This window comes from Pyrus communis, chromosome 3, assembly GCF_963583255.1.
Source record: "Pyrus communis chromosome 3, drPyrComm1.1, whole genome shotgun sequence".
Lineage (NCBI taxonomy): Eukaryota > Viridiplantae > Streptophyta > Magnoliopsida > Rosales > Rosaceae > Pyrus > Pyrus communis.
Genome location: NC_084805.1, coordinates 15,986,997 through 16,008,200, shown reverse-complemented (window position 1 = coordinate 16,008,200; position 21,204 = coordinate 15,986,997). Strand labels below are relative to the sequence as shown.

At 36.8% G+C, this 21,204-nt stretch overlaps 2 protein-coding genes and 1 long non-coding RNA gene across 3 annotated transcripts; 2 read left to right on the top strand and 1 right to left on the bottom strand.

Moving 5' to 3' along the window:
* Positions 1 to 406: 406 nt before the first annotated feature.
* On the top strand, positions 407 to 1,760 carry LOC137728281 (uncharacterized). Its single transcript, XM_068467114.1, has 2 exons — positions 407 to 901; positions 1,224 to 1,760. The coding sequence occupies exons 1-2, from the start codon at positions 407 to 409 to the stop codon at positions 1,758 to 1,760; spliced, it is 1,032 nt and encodes a 343-aa protein (XP_068323215.1).
* A 10,809-nt stretch (positions 1,761 to 12,569) lies between these two features.
* LOC137728280 (uncharacterized) lies at positions 12,570 to 14,832 on the top strand (the record flags this gene model as incomplete). The annotated part of the gene is made up of 4 exons (XM_068467113.1): positions 12,570 to 12,777; positions 13,763 to 13,815; positions 14,065 to 14,407; positions 14,477 to 14,832. Coding segments are annotated over exons 1-4 (960 nt in total), but the record flags the coding sequence as incomplete, so codon positions are not given.
* Positions 14,833 to 17,034: 2,202 nt separating this feature from the next.
* LOC137727292 (uncharacterized) lies at positions 17,035 to 20,964 on the bottom strand. Its single transcript, XR_011067782.1, has 5 exons — positions 20,543 to 20,964; positions 20,345 to 20,442; positions 19,913 to 20,088; positions 17,862 to 17,917; positions 17,035 to 17,714 (listed from the first exon to the last, which is right to left on the bottom strand). It is a non-coding gene; the product is annotated as an uncharacterized lncRNA (long non-coding RNA).
* Between the last annotated feature and the right edge of the window lie 240 nt (positions 20,965 to 21,204).

Here is a 21,204-nt window from a genome sequence, read left to right as displayed (position 1 = left end):
AAATATGTAGACTGTCGTAAATTAATTTTATGAACATTTGAATCTAAAAAAAATTTAAATTCCAATAAATATTGAAAAATCACTAAATTTCCCACAAAGCAAGTCTTCAACTTTTACCAATCTTTCAACCCTGGGCTAACTTTCAATTCACCAACCTTTCAACACCAAATTTTCAATTCACCAACCGTTAAACACCAAATTTTCAACTTTCACCAACTGTTCAACACCAAACTTTCAACTTTCACCAACCATTCAACACCAAACTTTCAGAAATCATCCTCTATATAAACATATGTCCAATATTTGTTGATCACACAACCTTTCAACCTTCAATCATCCTCTATATTCACCAATATTTCAACTTTCAAAGAGTTTTTGTTTCCTAAAAATCCTCAATATCTCATTAATGGGTGATAGAAGAAGGCGTAGTATGGCAATGCAGATGACACGATACCAAGCAAGGATGCAGATTGAGGATGTAGAATTGTTCAACGCCGAAGTTGAACTTATCAACTCGTTTATGCAATCTGAGCACCATGGCGAATCTAGCCATTGTGGTTTTGTCACGAAGCGTTCATATGTGCAGCGTGATAGAGAAGAGTGTCATGATCGAATGATGAAAGATTATTTCATCGAGCGTCCGAGATTTCCTGCTCATGATTTTCGAAGGCGGTTTCGGATGAGGAGAGAGCTTTTTGAAAGCATCTTGAATGCAGTTGTCAATCATGACCACTACTTTGAATGGAGGGTAGATGCCGCAGGCCGACAAGGTCTATCACCTCATCAGAAGTTCACATCTGCTTTTCGCATGCTAGTTAATGAATGCTCTGCAGACTCAACTGACGAGTATTGCCGACTTGCAGAAAGTACTGCTATTGAGAACCTGAAGCGCTTCTGTAAGGCAATTGAAGGCATATATGAAGCCACATACCTTCGCAACCCAAATCGTGAAGACTTGAAGAGGCTTCTACGCAAGACAGAAAAAAAAAAGCTTCCCTGGCATGATAGGAAGTCTCGATTGTATGCATTGGGAGTGGAAGAATTGTCCTACTGCTTGGGCTAGCCAATTCAAAGGCCGTCATGACAAGCCAACCATCGTGCTCGAGGCTGTGGCGTGTTACGACACATGGATTTGGCATGCTTTCTTCGGCGCTCCTAGATCAAACAACGATATCAACGTTCTTTGGTCTTCTCCTTTATTCGATAATGTTACCAATGGTTAGGCATCAGAATTTCGGTACAAGGTAAATGGTAATAAGTATGAGTTAGGTTACTACCTAACTGATGGTATTTATCCTAGTTGGTCTACTTTTGTCAAAAGTTTTTCTCATCCCGATAGTGCAAAGAAGAAATTATTTTCGCAGAGGCAAAAGTCTTACAGGAAGGATGTGGAGAGAGCGTTCGGGATTCTACAAGCTCGATGGGCCATTGTTAGAGGGCCTGCACGATTTTGGCAGTCCGAATACCTCCATTCAATCATGATGACTTGCACAATTTTGCACAACATGATTGTGGAAGATGAGTACATTGAAATTGAAGAAGATTCAGACGAAGATGTGGATGATGACCAACCAACATATGTAAGAGTTATTGCAAGAGATGTTGAATATCTCGCTCCAACCACATATGAGACCCGACAGTATAGGGTCACCTTGAGTGAGTATATGAGACGTTTAAATAGAATTCAAGCTCCTCAATGTCATGACACACTCTGTAAAGATTTGGTTGAGCATGTACGGCGCCGAGAAGGTGAACGTTGATGATGTTGGTTATGCATTTATGTAATAATTTTAAGTGTACTATGTTGTTATTTTCTAGTAATAAATTTAAGTGTCTTTTTGTGCAAAGTATTTTGTCTAGTACGTTGGATAAATGATTAAATGGAGTTTGAATTATTGAAGGCATGTATTCTACATCAAAGTGGGGAATAATAAGACATAAATTATTGGATAATTAATAAGACATAAATTTAATAAAGTACATAAACTTAATACAACCGATAATTCACAGACCACAATTAATAAACTTAATTAATAAAGCACATAATTCATACACTACATAAACTTAACAATCATATCCACCATCTTCACTTGGTGATGGACTTCCTTGAAATGTTAGGATATAGGGTTCAGAAGATTTATCATCTTGAAACATACTCCTTGAGGCAGACTTTCGCATAATTTCCTTTTGCTTACCACGTAAGAACTTCTTACTCTCTGGAGTATATTTGCTAAGATCCTTCATCATGAATTCAATTTCAAACCTATTTTCCTCCCTATCCGAGATTTCCTTCATTTGCAAACGCATTCGGGCCGCTTCTTCTTGGCGAGCGCTATGACTTTCGTTCAATTTTGCAATTCCGGTATCAAAGTGTCCACTCATCAGATCTTGAGACTTCCCTTTTCTCTTTGCTTCCTTTTGCTTATCTCTTCCTAGGGGCCTTGCAAAAGAAGGAGATGGGGTAATTTCATCGACACCTTTATCTCCGGCATTTGTCTGTGCAGCTTCACGTTGAAATAATCTTCCCCATTGTTGGTCCGCATCGGTTCCCCACCTCGGACAATCCTTGAGGATGTCCCAACCATGTTGCAACTTAAAAACTTGATTTTTTGGTGTTACTCTTGTCTTGTAAATTTCCATTGCTTTGTCACCTTATGCAAAAAATACATAAAAATAATTAGTTGCAACATAATATTATGTACTTGACAAATAAAATATCAAGAACAAAACTCACAATTTCTTTGGCGCTCCTCCCACTAGCCATGCCAACCACGGCTCTCTCCAAGCTTCCCTTCCATAAAGTGCATGCTTTGTTGATAGTCTTCCACCGATCATAAACACCACCACCATCCCGCCTGCCGCCATTGCAGTTTTCTTGAAACTTTGCAATGATTTTATCCCACAAAACCTTCTTATTTTGATTAGTGCCAACTGCACCATCTTCGCTAACAGAAACCCATACCAAGCATAGAGCAACATCTTCCTCACAAGTCCAATTACGACCTCTAATATGCTTTCTTGCCATGTTGAACAATTTGGAAATGGAAAGAAATGGTAGAAAGATAAATTGGAAGAATTGTAAGAGAATTTTGAGTTTTGTGTGGATGTTTGAACAAATACATAGGTATTTATAGAGTTTTTGGGTGAATTTTGAGTTAAATAATTTTTTTAAATTATTTTAACATTTAGATTTAAATTTGGGCTGTTAGATCTTTTTTTTTACCGTTAGATTTAATTATATTTGATCTCAGCCGTTGGATTCAATGTATTTTAAAATAACATATTTTAAAAAATCAAATTTGAATCTGGACTGTTGGATCAACCAACGGTCCTTTAAAAGCAGCCATTGGAGATGGTCTGGGTGGCCGACAACCCGCTGACAGCGGGGCCCACCCTGTTGGGAATGGATTGCATGCGCTCCGTGTGGGGCGCGTTGGAGAGTGAACGGGCCGAGACTGGCCCAATGGCCAGCAAGTCCTGTCGCGCGGGGAGGGGGGAATTCTGGGGGGTATTTGGCCCAACTTTAACATTTGACATTTAGCCCAATGTTTTAGCATGGGTTGGAGATGGTTTGGGGGGAAATTTGGGGGGTAATTTAACATTTAGCCCACCATTGGAGGTGGTCTTAGTGGGATTGATGGAGAGTTTAATTTCAATGATAAGGCAAAAAATATGCCGAGTTTTTTATTTTTTATTTTTAAGAAAAGCAAAACAACAATTATATATATATATATATATATATATTTTTCAAAATAGTTTTCGGCATCGAATTTTGATTAGCTATAAGCTTGCAGTAAACTTTTATATTTGTTCAGGGTTATGAGAATTCTTACAAAAAGAAAACAACTCAGATTATGATTTTCCGTTTAAAACTGTTTTTAAAGCAACTGACGGTAAGGCAAACAAAATATTAAAAAATGTGAGTTAAACCCGGCATCACCTGCTCTGCTTTTATGAGATTTCTTACAAAAACAAAAAATGTGATAAAGCAACTGATGGTAAGGCATAAAAAATATAAAAAAATGTGAGTTAAACCCGGTGTGGCACGACAAGTCTTTCTTCTGGGCCAGAAAAAGATGAAAAAATTGGTGGCAGGACAAAAAAATTATGATAAAGCAACTTATGGCAGGAAAAATTAATGGCAGGACAAAAAAAATATTAAAAAAATGTGATAAAGCAACTGATGGTAAGGAAAAACAATAAAAATGTGAGTTAAACCCGGCGTGGCACGACAAGTCTTTCGTATGGCAAAAAAAAATATTAAAAAATAGGGATTTTTAGATCTAGGTTCAAAAACATAGATAGTTTTTAAGAGTAAGTTCAATTATCTAATTACATGTTTTTATTTCTTTTATAATCATTTTATATTTTTTTAAATATTAAAAATCAATTAAAAATATTCTAATATTATGCATTTTTTAATTCCAAAAAATCTAATTAATATCTTACAATAACAAAAACTAATATACTAACATAAATTATCTACAAAACATTCTACCTTAACTCAAGTAACAAATATATGAATATATATTATACCTATAAGCGAGATATAAAACATAACTAAAAGGTAGTAAAAAACATATTATATCTATAAGCAAGACACATTAATTTGTGATATGTTGATTATAAAAAAGAATCTGTCATATAGATACATAAAAATAATTAACTCAAGTAACAAATTTATGAATATATATTATACCTACAAGTGAGATATGAAATCTAACTAAAAGGTAGGAAAAAACATAATATACCTATAAACAAGACACATTAATTTATGACACGTTAATTATTAAAAAGAATATGTCATATAGATACATAAAAATAATTAACCTGTGATATAGGTTGATTATAAAAATTAAAAATAAAATCTATAAATGAGGTTTAAAACAGAAAGAAGAACAAGAAATAATAAAAAATAAAAATAAAAATAAATAATCAAAGAGATAATTATGAAGAAATTTGATTTTTATAATAAATCTTATCATTGAATAGATAATTATTGATAATTAAATAATTAAATTTAAGGAATTAGATCTATTTTAATAAATTGAAATATACCTACTATTGGCTAAAAAAATTAAACTTATATCAAGTTTTCTTTTAAAAATATGAGTTAAACCCGGCATGGCACGATAAGTCTTTCTTTTAGTCCAGAAAAAGATAGAATAATAAATAAAAAAATTGGTGCAGGACAAAAAAAGTATTTAAAAATGTGATACAGCAACGTATGTTTGTAAGCTCTATTCTCTCTTATTTGATTATTTCTCTTTTCTTTCCTGCACGTTTGCTTTCTTATTTCCCTTTCTTCTTGCTTTTGGCTCCTGCTTTTTCTCCTCTTTTTCTTTTTAGCTTCCCATTTTTTTTCTGATGATCAATACAGTTTTTTCTGCGATGACTACTTCAACCAAAAAGGATGTTCGCATGTGTTAGCCAAAACAAATAAGTATTGATTCACATTTTTGTGTGTGTAAATAGTTGATCATAACATGAATTCCTCATTCTTTTTATATATATAAACAATAGGCTCCTTAGGATCACTGTCAAGGAGGAATACTAGGTTAATCATTTTTGTATACTGATGATAAAGCATTTGATAATGTCTTTTCTGTAAATTATATAAACTTAGACAGCTTTGTAAAAATATTTGTTCCATTTTCTGTTTAGTATTTATAACACTCTTTGCATATTTATATGTTGAAAACATAATCTATAGTCATATTTTCGCTCCCGCAACAACGTGCGGGTAAAATTTACTAGTTTGAACTATAGTTGCACCTGAGACTGGATCAGATTTTAGTACAGAAAAATTGAAATTGTACTACTCAACCTTGGATTTTGGATAACTGGGCTACCAACCATGTCATTTCAGATTCCTCATTTTTCACCAAAAACACATCTTCACCAATATCCACTATTAAATTACCCACTGGCTCTTCAGCCACTTTCACTTCTACAGGAACCATACCATTCAATTTAGATATTACATTAAACAACATTTTATGTGTTTCTTCTTTTCACTTAAATCTCATGTCTGCCAGTTAAGTCACCGACTTTCTAAATTGTTGTGCCATTTTGTTTCCCACTTTCTGTGTCTTGTAGGACTTGGCTACGAAGAAGATGATTGGATCGGGTAAGCAACGTGGTGGTCTACATGTCCCTATTGCAATGGACACCTCTCTCCTGTCAAGTTTCCCATTCCTCCATTTTGTGGCATATTGATAGGAGCATATTTAGGCGACTTAGCTAGCTTATTCTTGTGCATTTATGCTATTATTTCTTAGTTAATGTCGTATTTCAACTCATTTTCGTGTGTTTGTAGGTCCAAAGGGTTAAAGTACCAAGAAAGTGCATTTTGGTGCATTTTGGAGCAATTTTGGGCACTAAGTGGATAGCTTGTATATGGGCCAACATGGATGGACGAATTTGGAGTTCAAAAGGCTAGAAATATGATGAGAAGATGAAGGAACTAAACTCAAGACAATGTGGATAAGGAACTAGCTCAAAAGAGGAAACATTATCAATAATCCTAGTTGCAAGGGGACCTAAATAGATATTTCTAGAACCTATTTCTAGAAGCATTCTCTTCTAGAAGTCCCAAATCAGCCACAAAGCTCATTCTTTCTAGAAACCCTACAAAGGTGGCGCCCCCTTCTAGAAGGCCTTGCCTTGCCTTGCAAGCCATTCCATCATTTCCCCCCAATATGTGCCGCACCTCTCTAGGCCCTATCCCTTTTGGATTCTGATTTATAGGGCCTCATTCCTTATGGATTTGGGTTACACAAATCCTTGTATGAAACTAAGTGGACCAAACCCCATCCTAGGTGGATTTAATCACCTATTGTCGAACCCTAGGGCCCTAATCCACAAAAATCTGCTAAGTGTAACCCTGATCTAATTAACCCTAGGACTATATAAACATAAAATCAGCCACAAATTCGCACCACCCCTTATGCTATATAGAAAACACCTTGCCGCAACACCCTAACCTCCATTCTTCATCCTCCATCCACTTCATACACCTCCATACACAACTTGCCGCACCCTACCACCATAAGCAACCATCATTCATCATCCTAGACGAGAACACACCATTCAAAACCCCCAAAACCACCACCCACACCTTGTGCCGCAGCAAGGGGGGAAGAGAAGCCCTAGCCGTGCATGTCATTCAACCTGGAATTGCTGAAACGTTTAGGTGTAATCTTTCTTATGATTTCAATGTTTAAATTCAATAATCTTTGTTGTGCTAGTATGAGGAACTAAATCCCTTTTGGCTAGGGGGAATTTCGAAACCATGGCTATATTTGCATTATGATTTGATTACTTCCAGTTGTGATTTCATGAATGGTGAATTCAATTTGCTTAACTATTTGAATTAAAACTTGTTTATGTATATGGATTGAGAGTGCACACTTAATTTGCATGCATAAATATGATGCTAGGGTATAAGGAAACTTCATCTAATTGTTGGGAACTTATATTCATGAGTAGTTAAGGTTGTTAGTCACAATCATGTTAAGTAAATTCTTGGCATAAGTATCATGCGCTTTCATAGTTATGAATGCCTCGTCAACGCTTATGATTTCCATAGAAGTTAATGATCTTTGATTGTTTCTCTATTATGCGCTTTCATGTAGAGAACTTTTGAGGAATAATTTGATTGCAATGCGCTAATTCCATTCAATTCAATGACCTAAGGGAAATCTGAGAGTTAATTTAAGCGTACCTAATTAACTTAGGGTGTTAAGGTTCATGATTCATTGAATAAGCAACTGGAGATTGTTTTGTATGCAAGTATGCCATGTGTGGAGAAAGACCTCCTAGCTATCCCACCATCCACTTAATTCCACCAATTTCGTCCAAATCTGCATAGTTTAATTTCTTGTTTTGTTTGTTTGATTTTCGTCCAAAACCAAATCCCAATTTAATTTAGAGTGTCTAATTAGTTCAAATATGTTTTAGATTGTGTTTTTAAGAGTTTTGAGTCAAGTTAGAACCAAATTTCGTCCAAGTTTGTGTTGAGAGTCAAATCTGCCCAGTTTGTGTTTTTAGGTAGTTTTGAGTGTTTCTAGCTTAGTTTGAGTCTTTTAAGTTGAGTTAAGTGTTTTAAAGTTTAATTTTAGTTATTTGAGTCGGTTTAAAGTGTTTAGCAATCCCTCCTAATCCCCGGTTTAAGAACCATCCCTACTTACTTATATACTACAATTGTCAAAAGAGGGTTAATTTGTGTATTAAGTTAATTTTCGCATCACATATGCAACTTGGACATCCTTCCCCTACTCGCCTTAAATTATTATTTCCCCCGTTGTCTTCAAATAATTTTTCTTTTGATAATAATTGTACCATTTGTCTATGGCTAAACAAACCAGACTTCCATTTCCTTTAAGTTTGTATATCTACTTATGCTCCATTTGATTTGTTACATTGTCACATATGGGGTCCTCATAAAGTTTCCACACATTCGGGGGCTCGTTTTTTTCTTTCCATTGTCGATGATTTTACTAGGTGCACATGGGTTTTTTTTTATGCAACATAAATATGAAACTCAACAACTTTTAAAATCTTTTGTTACTTTTGCTCATACACAATTTTATGCCAATATAAAAGCAGTAAGGGTTGACAATGGGTCTGAGTTTTTGTCCATGATTTTCCAAACTAATGACATTGAATATCAATGCACATGTGTCTACACTCCACAACAAAATGGTATTGTCAAACGTAAGCACCATCACATTCTCACCGTTGCACGTAGCTTACACTTCCAATCTCAGGTACCCCTTTTATTTTGGGATGAGTGTGTATCCACCGCTGTCTATCTATCAACCGATTACCCTCTCCCTTGTTATCAAACAAATCCCCTTCTGAGTTATTCTATAAACGTCCACCGTCTTTTGATCACTTGAAAATTTTTGGTTGTTTGTGTTCTGTTACTGTTGTTCACCCTACCCATAAATTCGACCCCCATGCTAAACGTTATGTCTTTGTTGGATACCCTACTGGTCAAAAGGGTTATAAACTATATAATTTGGAAATTAAAAAATTCTTTGTGGGCCGTGACGTTAAATTTACTAAAACTAATTTTCCATTTCACTCTATATCATCCTTCTGACCCCTACCATTCCTATCCATGACAGCGGGCCCCTCTCTTTACCACCCCACCTGCCAAACCTTGATGACATCCCACTCACACCGGACAAAGATTGTCTGTCCTTCACTTCCGATGATGTTCTCATGCCTTCCTGTTTTATGTGATCACAATTAAGCCACGTTAATATTTTATATTATTTTTTTTATAGATATAATAAGGTAAAAATAAATAGTAATATAAAATGTTAACGTGACTACCGTAACTACACAAACAGAAAGGTATCGGAAGTGAAAGGCAGACAATCCTTATGTCCACTCACACCATCGGCCCCTCTTCCATCCCATCCGTCTCCCTCAGAACTCTCTACCCCACGGACCCCACCACCTAATACTACCCTTCCTGACATACTCCCATTCCCTAATACTACCCTCCCTGACATGCTTCCATCACACATCCCTTTCACTTCTCCCAATCCACCATCCCCACCAGCTGCCGTGCCGACCTCTCTCACTCCACCTTCCACCGACATGTCTGCTCTATCCCCTAACCTTTCCCATCCACCAGACGCCACGCCAGCTCTGACACCCTCTCCACCCCTCCCACGTCAATTTCTCTGTCCTAAGCAACCTCCGATATGGCATAAAGACTATCACATGACTAACCAAGTCAGTCACTCTCTCTCGGCGCCTCCTGGATACCCACTTTCTAATTTTCTTTCTTATCACGCCTTTCTTCTGCCCATTGCGCTTTTCTTGCCTACGTTACAGGTCCCACTGAACCTACTTCTTATGCCCAGACTATCCTTGATCCTAATTGGCAACATGCCATGCATACAGAATTAACGACTTTGCAGCAAAACAATACATGGACCATGGTTCCCTTACATGCATGACATAAACCCATTTGCTGCAAATGAGTCTATAAAATCAAATACAACTCTGATGGCACCATTGGGCGGTATAAGACTCCTCTTGTTGCAAAAGGATACACTCAAATTGAGGGCGTCGATTATCAAGAAACATTTTCTCGTACCGCCAAACTCACCACTCTTCGTTGTCTTCTTGTTGTTGCAGTGCCCGTCATTGGTTCGTTCACCAATTGGATGTTCAGAATGCTTTTATCCATGGTGATTTGCACGAGGTTGTTGTCATGGAACCAGCTCCAGGTTTTCGACGACAGGGAAAGAACATTGTATGTCGGCTTAACAAATCCCTACATGGACTCAAACAGGCCTCTAAGAACTGGTTTTCGACTTTTTCCCTCACCATTCAAAAAGCTGGTTATCAACAGTCAAAAGTTGATTATTCTCCTTTTACCAAGGCTCAAAGGATTTTATTTGCTGCAATTCTTATCTATGAAGATGACGTACTTTACAGGAAATAATCTTCAAGAGATGGAACGCCTCAAAACATTTCTTCTCACACACTTCCGCATCAAAGATCTTGGTGATTTGAAATATTTTTTGAGTATTGAATTTTCTCATTCTAAGTAAGTCATTTTCATGTCTCAGAGAAAATATGCACTAGACATTTTGCAGGATTCTGGACTTACGGAAGTATGCCCAGACAAGTTTGCAATGGAACAAAATTTGAAACTTGGCTACGCTATATATTGCAAGATTTATAGGTTCCGCAAAAGGCTCCCACATCATTATTTTGTAACAATCAAGCTGCCCTATATATTGCAGCTACTCCTGTTTTTCATGAGCGAACGAAGTATATTGAAATTGATTGTCTCATCGTCAAGAAAAACTGCAAGCTGGAATGATTATTCCTTCACATGTAACTACACGTTTCTAGTTAGCAAATTTATTTACAATAGCCTTGGAAAAAGATCAATTTGCGGCACTATGCGACAAGTTGGGAGTTCATAATATTCACTTTTCAACTTGAAGGGAAGTATTAAGAAATATCATGTAATATATTTTGTAATATATTTATCTAATCTGGTCTATGTCAAATCCTACCAAAAGAGGGATACGACTTTCTAAGACATTGATGTAGGATTAATTGTTTGACCCAATGGTGTACATATTGTACTGTAAAGTTTATCAATGTGATAACGAAAACTATTCAGTCCATACCCTTCCCATAGCCCTGCAATATACTATTCATTCTTTTAATACTTTCGGCATAGAATTTGTGCGCATACAAAAGGGAAGAAAAGGTTATAATTACCCCTAGTGGAGGACTTTTAAGACAGAAAGGCGAAATTGAAAATGAATATCCCACCACCTCCTCCTGATGCGAGGAAGTTTCCATATATAATCAACTATCTAAACTATACAACAATCTAAACTATACATCGTTTTATAAAGCTGATCACATGCACACGTTAAATTCTCACAAATTCTTCGGGTCCCATCTGTTAAATTCAACATAATGAATGTGCAAGAATCAAATTTAATGGTCATATTCTAGCATGAAAACGTTTTATACGTATACTAACCCCTTGCTACACCTACACGCTACACATGTGGCAATTGGATCCTGGTTAGTCATGTGATAGTCTTTATGCCATATCGGAGCACTTCCACCGTGTGTTCCAGCCCGAGGGATAGGCGCAAGAACAGGGCCAAACAGCCCGAGTGATGAAGTCCAGCGTGTGCTGGCGAGCAAGCCCGAGCAGGCCCGAGCGAGAGGCCAGGCAGGAATCGACAGCCCGAGAGCCTGAGGGTTGTGTGACGTGTGGGTGATGTGCGGCATCGGTGCATGCACCGACCTTGACATCTCCCTGTCCTACTACTCCCCTCATTTGACCTAGATCTACACACCCAAACCCTCAATTCGAACGGAAAAACATCCAACTATGCAGAATCAATTTCAAAAAATTAAATTAAACTAAATTTTCCAATAAAACTGCGGTTCTAAAACCACCGCATGTAGGATCAAATTCGATCAGCAGCAAATAAATCAAACAAGAAATTAAAAACAAAAAAAAAAAAAAATGAAAGCAGGGAAGAGGAATGGAAGGGAATGAAAGCAGAGGATGAGAGGAAGACGAAGATTGGGGAAGAAGGAGAAACTGAGGAGGGAGGAAATGAAAGCAGAGAAGAGGAGAGATGATGATGGTGGAATGAGGGAAAAACGTAAATGAGGGGAAGAAGGGAAAGAGAGAGAAAGAAAAAAGAGAGAGAGAGAGAGAGAGAGAGAGAGAGAGGAAGAAGAGCCGGTCAAACAAAAAAAAGGAAAAAGAAAAATGGTGATGGGGATGGTTGATGGGTTGGATAAGAAAAAAAATTAATATTTTATTATTCATTGCCAGAGTTATTCAAGTGCAACGGTAAAGATGTAAAAAGTGATTACTATTTATTAAGAGCAGTTACTGTTCATTAGATGGATTAAATAGTGTATTACTTGGGAAGAGTTCCCACGCTGGAACCGCTTTATTAGGATAGAGAAATTGACGTGGGAGGGGTGGAGAGGGTGTCGGAGCTGGCGTGGCGTCTGGTGGATGGGAAAGGTCAGGGTATAGAGCAGACATGTCGGTGGAAGGTGGAGTGAGAGAAGTCGGCACGACAGTGGGTGGGGATGGTGGATTGGGAGAAGTGAAAGGGATGTGTGATGGAAGCATGTCAGGAAGGGTGGTATTAGGGAATGGGAGTATGTCAGGAAGGGTAGTATTAGGTGGTGGGGTCCGTGGGGTAGAGAGTTCTGAGGGAGACGGATGGGATGAAAGAGGGGCCGATGGTGTGAGTGGACATAAGTGGATACTATTTCAGTGGCAATCGGATCCTGTTTTACTTTTTTTTAATTCTCTCAAAGAATATTATTTCAGTGGACCCAAATACCACTTAAGAGCAACTCCAGCGTTGGAGCCCTCCCCCCAGGCAATGCACTATTCAATCCACCTAATGAACAGTAACTGCCCTTAATGAACAGTAAATAGCCCTGGCAATAGCATTTGCATCTCCACCGTTACACTTAAATAGCCCTGGCAATAGGCAATAAAATATTAGTATTTTTTTTATTTATAAAATAATACAAAATAATTTTAATTGTAATATCGAATAAGATTTTTAATCGTTCTTGTTGCGCCACGTGTCATTATCCGAAGTATTATTAAATAATACAAAATAATTTTATTTGTAATTTCGGATAAGATTTTTAATCGTTGTCGTTACGCCACTTGTCATAAAATCCGAAAAGACAATTATTGGGGATGGATTTCCGATAAATTTTTTAATCGTACTCGTTATGCCACGTGTCATTATCCGAAAATACAATTATTGGTGATGGATTTCTGATAAGATTATTAACCAATTACGTCACGCCACGTGTCATAATCTATTCACAATCTTTGAGGATAGATTTCCATCAGATTTTTAACGAATGACGGCATGCCACGTGTCATAATCTGTTCACAATCTTTGAGGATAGATTTCCATCAGATTTTTAACGAATGACATAATGCCACGTGGCATTATGTACAACCTAATCCTTTCTGAATCTTCTATATAATCCATCATCCATCCTCACAAATCTCACACCAATTTTCTCAAGATCTCTATCATTATTCATAGTTTCTGCTTCATTCTTCACAAAAATCTGTATCATTATTCATAGATTCTGCTTCTTTCTTACAATGTCTTCTTCTTTCTCAAGGATGATGTGGGAATTCGATCAGGAAGAGGAAGAATTGTTTAACCAATCAGAAGCAATGTTCAATCAACAGGGGCAAACAATGAGAGGGAAGAGGATGAGGAGCGTAGAAGGAGAGATGACGAAGTAAGAATGGGCAGAACCTTACATTCCCGTCGAGTCATCCAAGCTGCGGCTCAGATCAGCAGGCCCAGCCGTTCCGGAAACCTTGATAGAAGCAGGCAACGACGAGGTATAGAACTGTTGGATGATTATTTTGTTCCTAATAGTGCATTCCTTGATACGTACTTTAGACGTCGTTTTAGAATGGAACGACATTTGTTCAACAAAATCATGATTGCTGTGTGCAACCATGATTCTTATTTTGTGCAAAAGAAAGATGATTTTGATGCTATGGGTCTACTGCCTGAGCAAAAAATTACTGCTGCCTTGCGGATGCTTACATATGGAGCATCTGCAGACCAAGTGGATAAGATAACGAGGATGGGGAAATCAACCATTCTTGAGTCCCTGATGAGGTTTTGCGGAGCAATCGAATCTATCTACACCGCTGAGTACCTCCGCAAACCTACACACATGGACTTGGAGCGGCTGTTGAAGAAGGCGGAGATGCGTGGCTTTCCTGGGATGATTGGAAGCATTGATTGTATGCACTGGACGTGGAAAAACTGTCCAAGTGCATGGCAAGGCGCTTACGGGGACAGAAAAGAAGAAAAAAGTATCATTCTGGAGACGGTGGCATCTTTTGATACATGGATTTGGCACGCCTTTTTCGGGGTCCCGGGAGCTCAAAATGACATCAACGTCCTTGCCCAATCCCCAGTGTTCAACGATGTCCTGCAAGGAAAGGCACCAAAAGTTACGTCTAAGGTCAACGGACGTATGTACGACGGGCCATACTACCTAGCTGACGGCATTTACCCGCGATGGTCAACATTTGTCAAAACAGTGCCACGTCCGCGGAGTGCAAAGGAAAAACTCTTTGCAAGCTGTCAAGAGGGGTGCAGGAAGGATGTGGAGCGTTGTTTCGGTATCCTCCAAGCTCGCTGGGCGATCGTCAGGGGTGCTGCCAAATTGTTTGATGTAGAGTCGCTTCGATCCATCATGATGACGTGCATCATTCTTCACAACATGATTGTGGAAGATGAGTACGATTATGAATCTGTTGATGAATATGAGCCAGACCCGATGAACAATTCAAGAACACGTATATATTGTGCTCATGACGCCACCGATGAGCCAGTGCAACATGAGCCATTGCAAAGGGATGGACGTTACAATGAAAGGCTCATTCAACGATATACTGCATTTCAAATGCCAGACATGCACAATGCCCGACAAATTGACTTGATAGAGCACCAGTGGGCATTGAAACAAGCTAAAGATAATTAAGTTCATTTAGTGTGTTTTTTTGAATTTGGTATGTTTATGTTATTTTATTTGGTGTGTTTTATTATTTGGTATGTTTATGTAATTTTTTTTAGTGAGTTTTTAATTATTCCGTATGCTTATGTAATTTTATTTGGTGTGTTTTTGTCATTTCAATAAATATTCTCTTAGTATAAATAACTTACCAAATTAATTTGAATAAATATTCAATAAATTGGAAACAACATAAATAATACAAACAATAAATAATAAATTACAACCCAAAGTGATTGGAAAATTATGGGCTGCGATTACAAAAAGTACTCTATTCATCATCACTTAACCAATTTGTGGTGCTAAGATGATCTTCTCTTGCGGTGCTAGAACCACCTTGGTTTGCTATCGTTTCTCTTGCACGCCTCCTTCATGAACATGATCGGGTGTAGAATGTAGAGGGGTGATGTTCATGTGCACTTCTGGACCGACTGGCACAACTCTAAATTTAGGACAATCTTTGACAATATTCCAACATTCCCACTGGTTGAATGATTTATTTTTGTTTTTGGTTTTGGCAGCGTACCAAGCTTGTGCTTGAAGTTCCTACACAATAAAAATAAGTAACAAATAAATAATACAAACAACATAATTATAATGTAAGTAGGTAACAAATAAATAATACAAACAATAAATAATAAATTATGTAGGTAACAAATAAATAATACAAACAATAAATAATAAATTATGTAGGTAACAAATAAATAATACAAATAATAAATAATAAATAACAAATAAATAATACAAACAATAAATAATAAATTATGACGGTAACAAATAAATAATACAAACAAATAATTATAATGTAAATTTGGATATCAAATAAAAAATATATTGTTACCTGATCCGAGTAATTTTCCCCACTTCGAATATTACTACTAGCTTGTGCCAAGGCGTCTCTCCACGTACTAAACGATTGGCTAAGTAAATTCCAACGACTGGACATCGATTCTTTGGTTCTTTTCCCACCAATTTTCTGAAGAAAATTGGTATGAATAAGACTCCACATCTCTCGCAACTGCATCTCATTACCCGTAAGCGAACTATGAGTAACTTCAACCCAGCTAGTACACAACGCAACATCTTCAATAAGCGACCAATTCGTACCTGCACCAGTGGTCATTTTGTTGAAAAAAAATGGATTCAAACTTTGAGACAAAGAAAGGAATGTGATTGAAAGTAGTTGAGAAAATATGAAATTGTTGTGTAAGGTAGATGATAATGAGAAGGGATTTATAGAAAAGTAAAAACAATTTTTTTCAGATTTTTTTTTTTGAATTTTTTTGAATTTTTTACAATTTTTTTTTAATTTTTATTCAATTAATTAATCTCTACCGTTGGATATAAAAAAATTTGAATTCCAACACTTCAGATTGTGCCACGTGTCACAACGGTAACTTTTCTTAATTTTAAAACTATTTTTTCTTTTATTTTTTTATTTATAAAGCATTTTAATATCCACCGTTGATCTCAGATCGAACGGTGGATATTAAATCTGACTTTTTTATTTTTTTTCACCTTTGAGATCGAACGGTCCAAATTAAGTAACCGTTGAGATCTAACAGACCGTGGGAAGCCACGTGGCTTCCCAACGGTAACTGACAAACTTTTTTTTTTTCTGATTTTGTGTCGGCGACGCGCCCCCACGGGCGAGTGGGGTGCACACGCCTGACACAAAAAAAATTTAATATTGCCCGACGCCAGGCTGACGTCACATGGCCCTCAGGCTCTCGGGCTGGCAATCCCCCATGGGCCCGGAGCTTGGGCCTCCACCTTCGGTCGGGCTAGCCCACGCTGGAGCTGATCCCCTGGCCCTCGGGCCCTTGTTCTGTCCACCTTCCCCCGAGCAAAAAGCCACGCTGGGCTTGCTCTAAGGCACACACATGAAATGCTCAAATAATGCATCTGACCATGAAATCCCACTAAACATGTTTAAATCAAATACAAAATTGATGATCAACAGTATAACTAACAGAAATAGGACAACAATTCATGAACCTGTTAATGTCAAGTTTTATGAATTGCTGCCAATGCCAAGTTTATTATAACCTTCAAGAACCTGTCCTAAAGCATCCAAAAAGATGGAGTTACTTTGAGACCATCAACAGAGAGAGGAAGGCCATTGAGAAATGTATTCCTTAAGACCTGTCTCTAGAACTAAGACGTCATACTCTTCATCCATGGCAATCCAGCAGAGAAACCAAATGAACATAGCTTAATTTACAAACTTAAGAGCCTTCTGGTACATAAACCCAAATGCACCACCATATCTGCATGCTCGAGTAAGCAAAAGACTAGAAGGACCCAAAGAAGGGGGTTAAGTACCGGTTTCAATTGCGTGAAGACCCTCATAAATCTGGTTGTGGAATGAGGGTAAACTCATAGAAACATAAATCTACATCCATTGCTTTGCCGGTAAACTAAATACTCAAAAATAATAATAATAATAATAATAATTGCATTTTCAAATTTATAATTCTTGGACTCCTTGAGCCCAAATAGTTGTTTTCATTGACCAACCTTGCCTTCCTTTTCTAGTTTTCCCTTCCTTCTTGCAGCTGTTGTCCCAAAAAATTTTCTCCTATCTTTCAGCCCATCCATGCCTAATGGAAGCACAATTTAAGAAACGCATTTGTAGTTTTAGCTCATTATCCCACTGAATTAAAACATATTCAATCAGAAAACATAAAATTAATAACAAATGGGAAAAAAATGAAGATTTTAAAAAGACAGAAAACTTTTGGGCCTACTTGAAACATTCAAACGCGTAGTGCTTCTTGAAAGCCCAGTCCTGTACTTTGAAAATCTGCACACAAAAAAGAAGGCATAATGAGTATGAGCGAATCTGGAGATCTGGTATTAACATCTCACAAATTAAATGAATAATTCAGATAGAATGAAATCACATCAAAGGAACCCAAAATTCAAATGAAAAATGGTTAGTAGAAATTTAAATGAAGAATCCTACAAAAAAGTAAATCCATTTGATAAAGACGCGAGTAAATTCACTTCATAAAAGATAAATTCATAAGCTCAACACAATTAATTATCCAAAAAGGAACAGAAGTTATCCACACCTTAACAAAAAAATTCATGGTGTAATGATATATTTTCAACAGTTCTTTTTCGTTTGTTTATCTGCATTTGCACTTGCACCAGCATTTGCTGCAGATTAAATGAAATGCTTATGAGAGGAGAAAGAGAGAGCCTGAGTTAAAAAGTTTGACTGACTGAATGTATAAAGCCTTGTTTCCTATAACAAACAGACCACCATATATAACCAATTACGCAACCATATAACTCCAATCTAGCTAACCACGAAAGTGATTATAGCCAATTAACCAATATCAATGTCGCTGATTGTAATATGCATTTATACCAAAACACCATAAAATTGCAAATTATTAAAAAACAAAACATCAATTATCTAGATATTTAAAATTATCATATGATTTACTATCGACTAATTGTATTGTTCCATTCAGTAAAGAAACTAATGCAGTTCTAGCCTCATCATTCCTATTCACATTATCCCAAGAAAAATCGAGCTTCAAACTGAAATTCAAAATCAACATTGACCCAAAATACAACTTCAAATCAAATTCAAAATTAATATTATCGAGCTTCAAACTGAAATTCAAAATCAACATTGACCCAAAATACAACTTCAAATCAAATTCAAAATTAATATTGACCCAAGTTATAAAAAATGATCCGCTTTAAACTCAGAAATTTGAAACCAACCCATCACCTAGAAAAGTACCAAACAGAAAAAGAAAAAGAGGAGAAAGGAAGACACCACATTTTGCAACCCTTTGAGTTTTTGAAGTCTAAAGCTTTCCTCTTCTGCTTCTTCAATGTTTAAAAATTTCACACTCAATGGGTTTTGTCTCCCGTTCTTCTTTACTCGGCTTTAAAAATAATTTCCATAAATTAAATAAGCAACAATTTTCTATGAATAAAAAAAGAATGCCCACAATTTTGTCTGGCAAATACTCCAGCTTTGTACCTTCCTAACATAGGATCTATTCTTTTCCTGTAAGAAAGATTATTCTCTCGTTGCCCGTTGGAATATAAGGGAATGTATTTTCTTTTCACATTTTGAAAATAACTCAAGTTTCTTACAATAAAAAGCGAAATTGTTTGTAGTGTGTCTTTGCGTACTAACAATGCGAATCCAAGTGACGATGCAAATTCTCGTTCCAAGAATCCAAAGCAAAAGAAAACAAAACGAAAAATTGAAGGAACAAGTCTTTTTGCAGTGTGATAGCTGACAATTTATCTAATGGGAATATGAATGATTGTGTTACTCAGAACAAAGTGCAAATAAAAATTGAAGAAAGCACTTGAAGGTGAAATGAAGTGTGGGTAAAAAAATCAAATGAAAACCGAAATTGAGATATATGAACATTCATTCTTAGAGATGGAAGGGGAGAGAACAAAAGATACAAATCAGCATATTGCCCACATATATTTCAGAAATCACCAGATTAGTAGTAAGGTAGATTGTTAAAGCTGTTTGAGAAACTTTCGTCTAACATGGTAAGGAATGCAAACTAAGTAATTGGTAGCTGAATGAAATTTTGGCAAGCATTTACATAATAACCTATGAAATTCATCAATAAATCATCTATACAGAAGCACATGTTCCCAGTCACGATGATTAAAATCTAAAACATTTATTCATGCATTTGTGCAGGGGAAAGAATGGACTTTGCCTGGCTTCTATCAAGTGTCAACAAAAGAACACATTTCAAGTAAGCCAAATTAAGTGCATAAGTGAGCTAAAAATTGAACTTACCGCATGATTGTCCTCAATCTTCATCAACCGTGAATCATGAATTATGGATATTATCCGGACCACAAATGTGTAAGACCCTCCAATTACGGTTGGTAATCGGGTTCAAAATAATGTTTGCAAAAGTGAGCTGATTCCTTGAATAAAAAGTGAGTCTGCACTGCTCTCACTTTGTCACCCTAATCAATTAAGTCAAATAAGGGGCACATTCATCATCCATACCAGTATAAAATACACTAACATTAAAAAAAAAAAACAATAAATAAATAAATCAATCTTGACCATTTTTGATATGTGAAACTGACACTTAATTCTTTCTTAAGAAATTAGCAACATTTAATAATACACAAAATTTACTTGAATTTAGTCTCCAATTAAAACAAAGGCCAAACCGATATAAGAATTGAATGAAAGTGGTATACAAAATCAACTCACATCATCACCACCCATCAAAGGAACACGGAATGTGGGGATCATCACAGCAGTTCCCAAGGCCAAAATGTAGTGCTGGAAACCCAAAGCAATTGCTTCCCCTGTTTTCAAAACAAAAAATGTGAACCAAGTTGGGGTAATTTTAAAACCCAACAAAAAAGTCGAGATTTGGGTTTGAGAAAAGATGAAAAATAAACATACCCCAAGAGGGAATTGAGTCAATGCCTTACTCAAAGCCTTGGAGTTGGTCCATTGCTGGATGACTTATCTCTTCTGGTTTTGGAGCTGCCATGGCTTCTGCCCAAATCAAAACCCTTAATCTGCCTCTAAATCCAAAAGGATTTTTACCAAATGAATCAAAGAACACTGATTTGACAGAGAAATCCTCTCTGGGTTTTGTTCAATGAATACAAAAATGGAATTTACTTGTACCGATTTAGAGAGTGAAAAAACAGAGAAAGAGACTAGATTCTCATGGCAATGAAAAAAGCACAAATGAGAAAAAGCTAATGGATCATGGAGGTAAAAGAGGACTGATGACCACACAACCCTCTCTCTTTCTGTCCCTTGAATCGCACTCTCCCTGTCACCGCAGCCCATTCCCTCAGAACCCTACCCCCCAAATCCCGCTCAACCCCCTCTCTTTCTCCCCGTACACCCACCCCTCTGTCTATCTGCAAACCCTGCCCCCAATCTCATAACTAACTAGCAAATTAAATTTGAAATTTAAATAAAAGTCAGAATTTATAAATTAACGGGTCTTAATTTTTTTGTTTGGATCCATAAAGATATCTACCTAGGGAAGGTCGAAAGCTGAAGAAAGTCTAAAATAAATAAGATCGTGCTTCATCTTCGTTTACGAC

What these genes read in the sequence shown, in the direction of transcription:
- LOC137728281 (XM_068467114.1), top strand. Translation starts at nt 407, where the DNA reads ATGGGTGATAGAAGAAGGCGTAGTATGGCAATGCAGATGACACGATAC. An exon ending in ACCTGAAGCGCTTCTGTAAG is followed by an intron (nt 902 to 1,223) that starts GCAATTGAAGGC and finishes ACCAATGGTTAG; the next exon opens with GCATCAGAATTTCGGTACAA.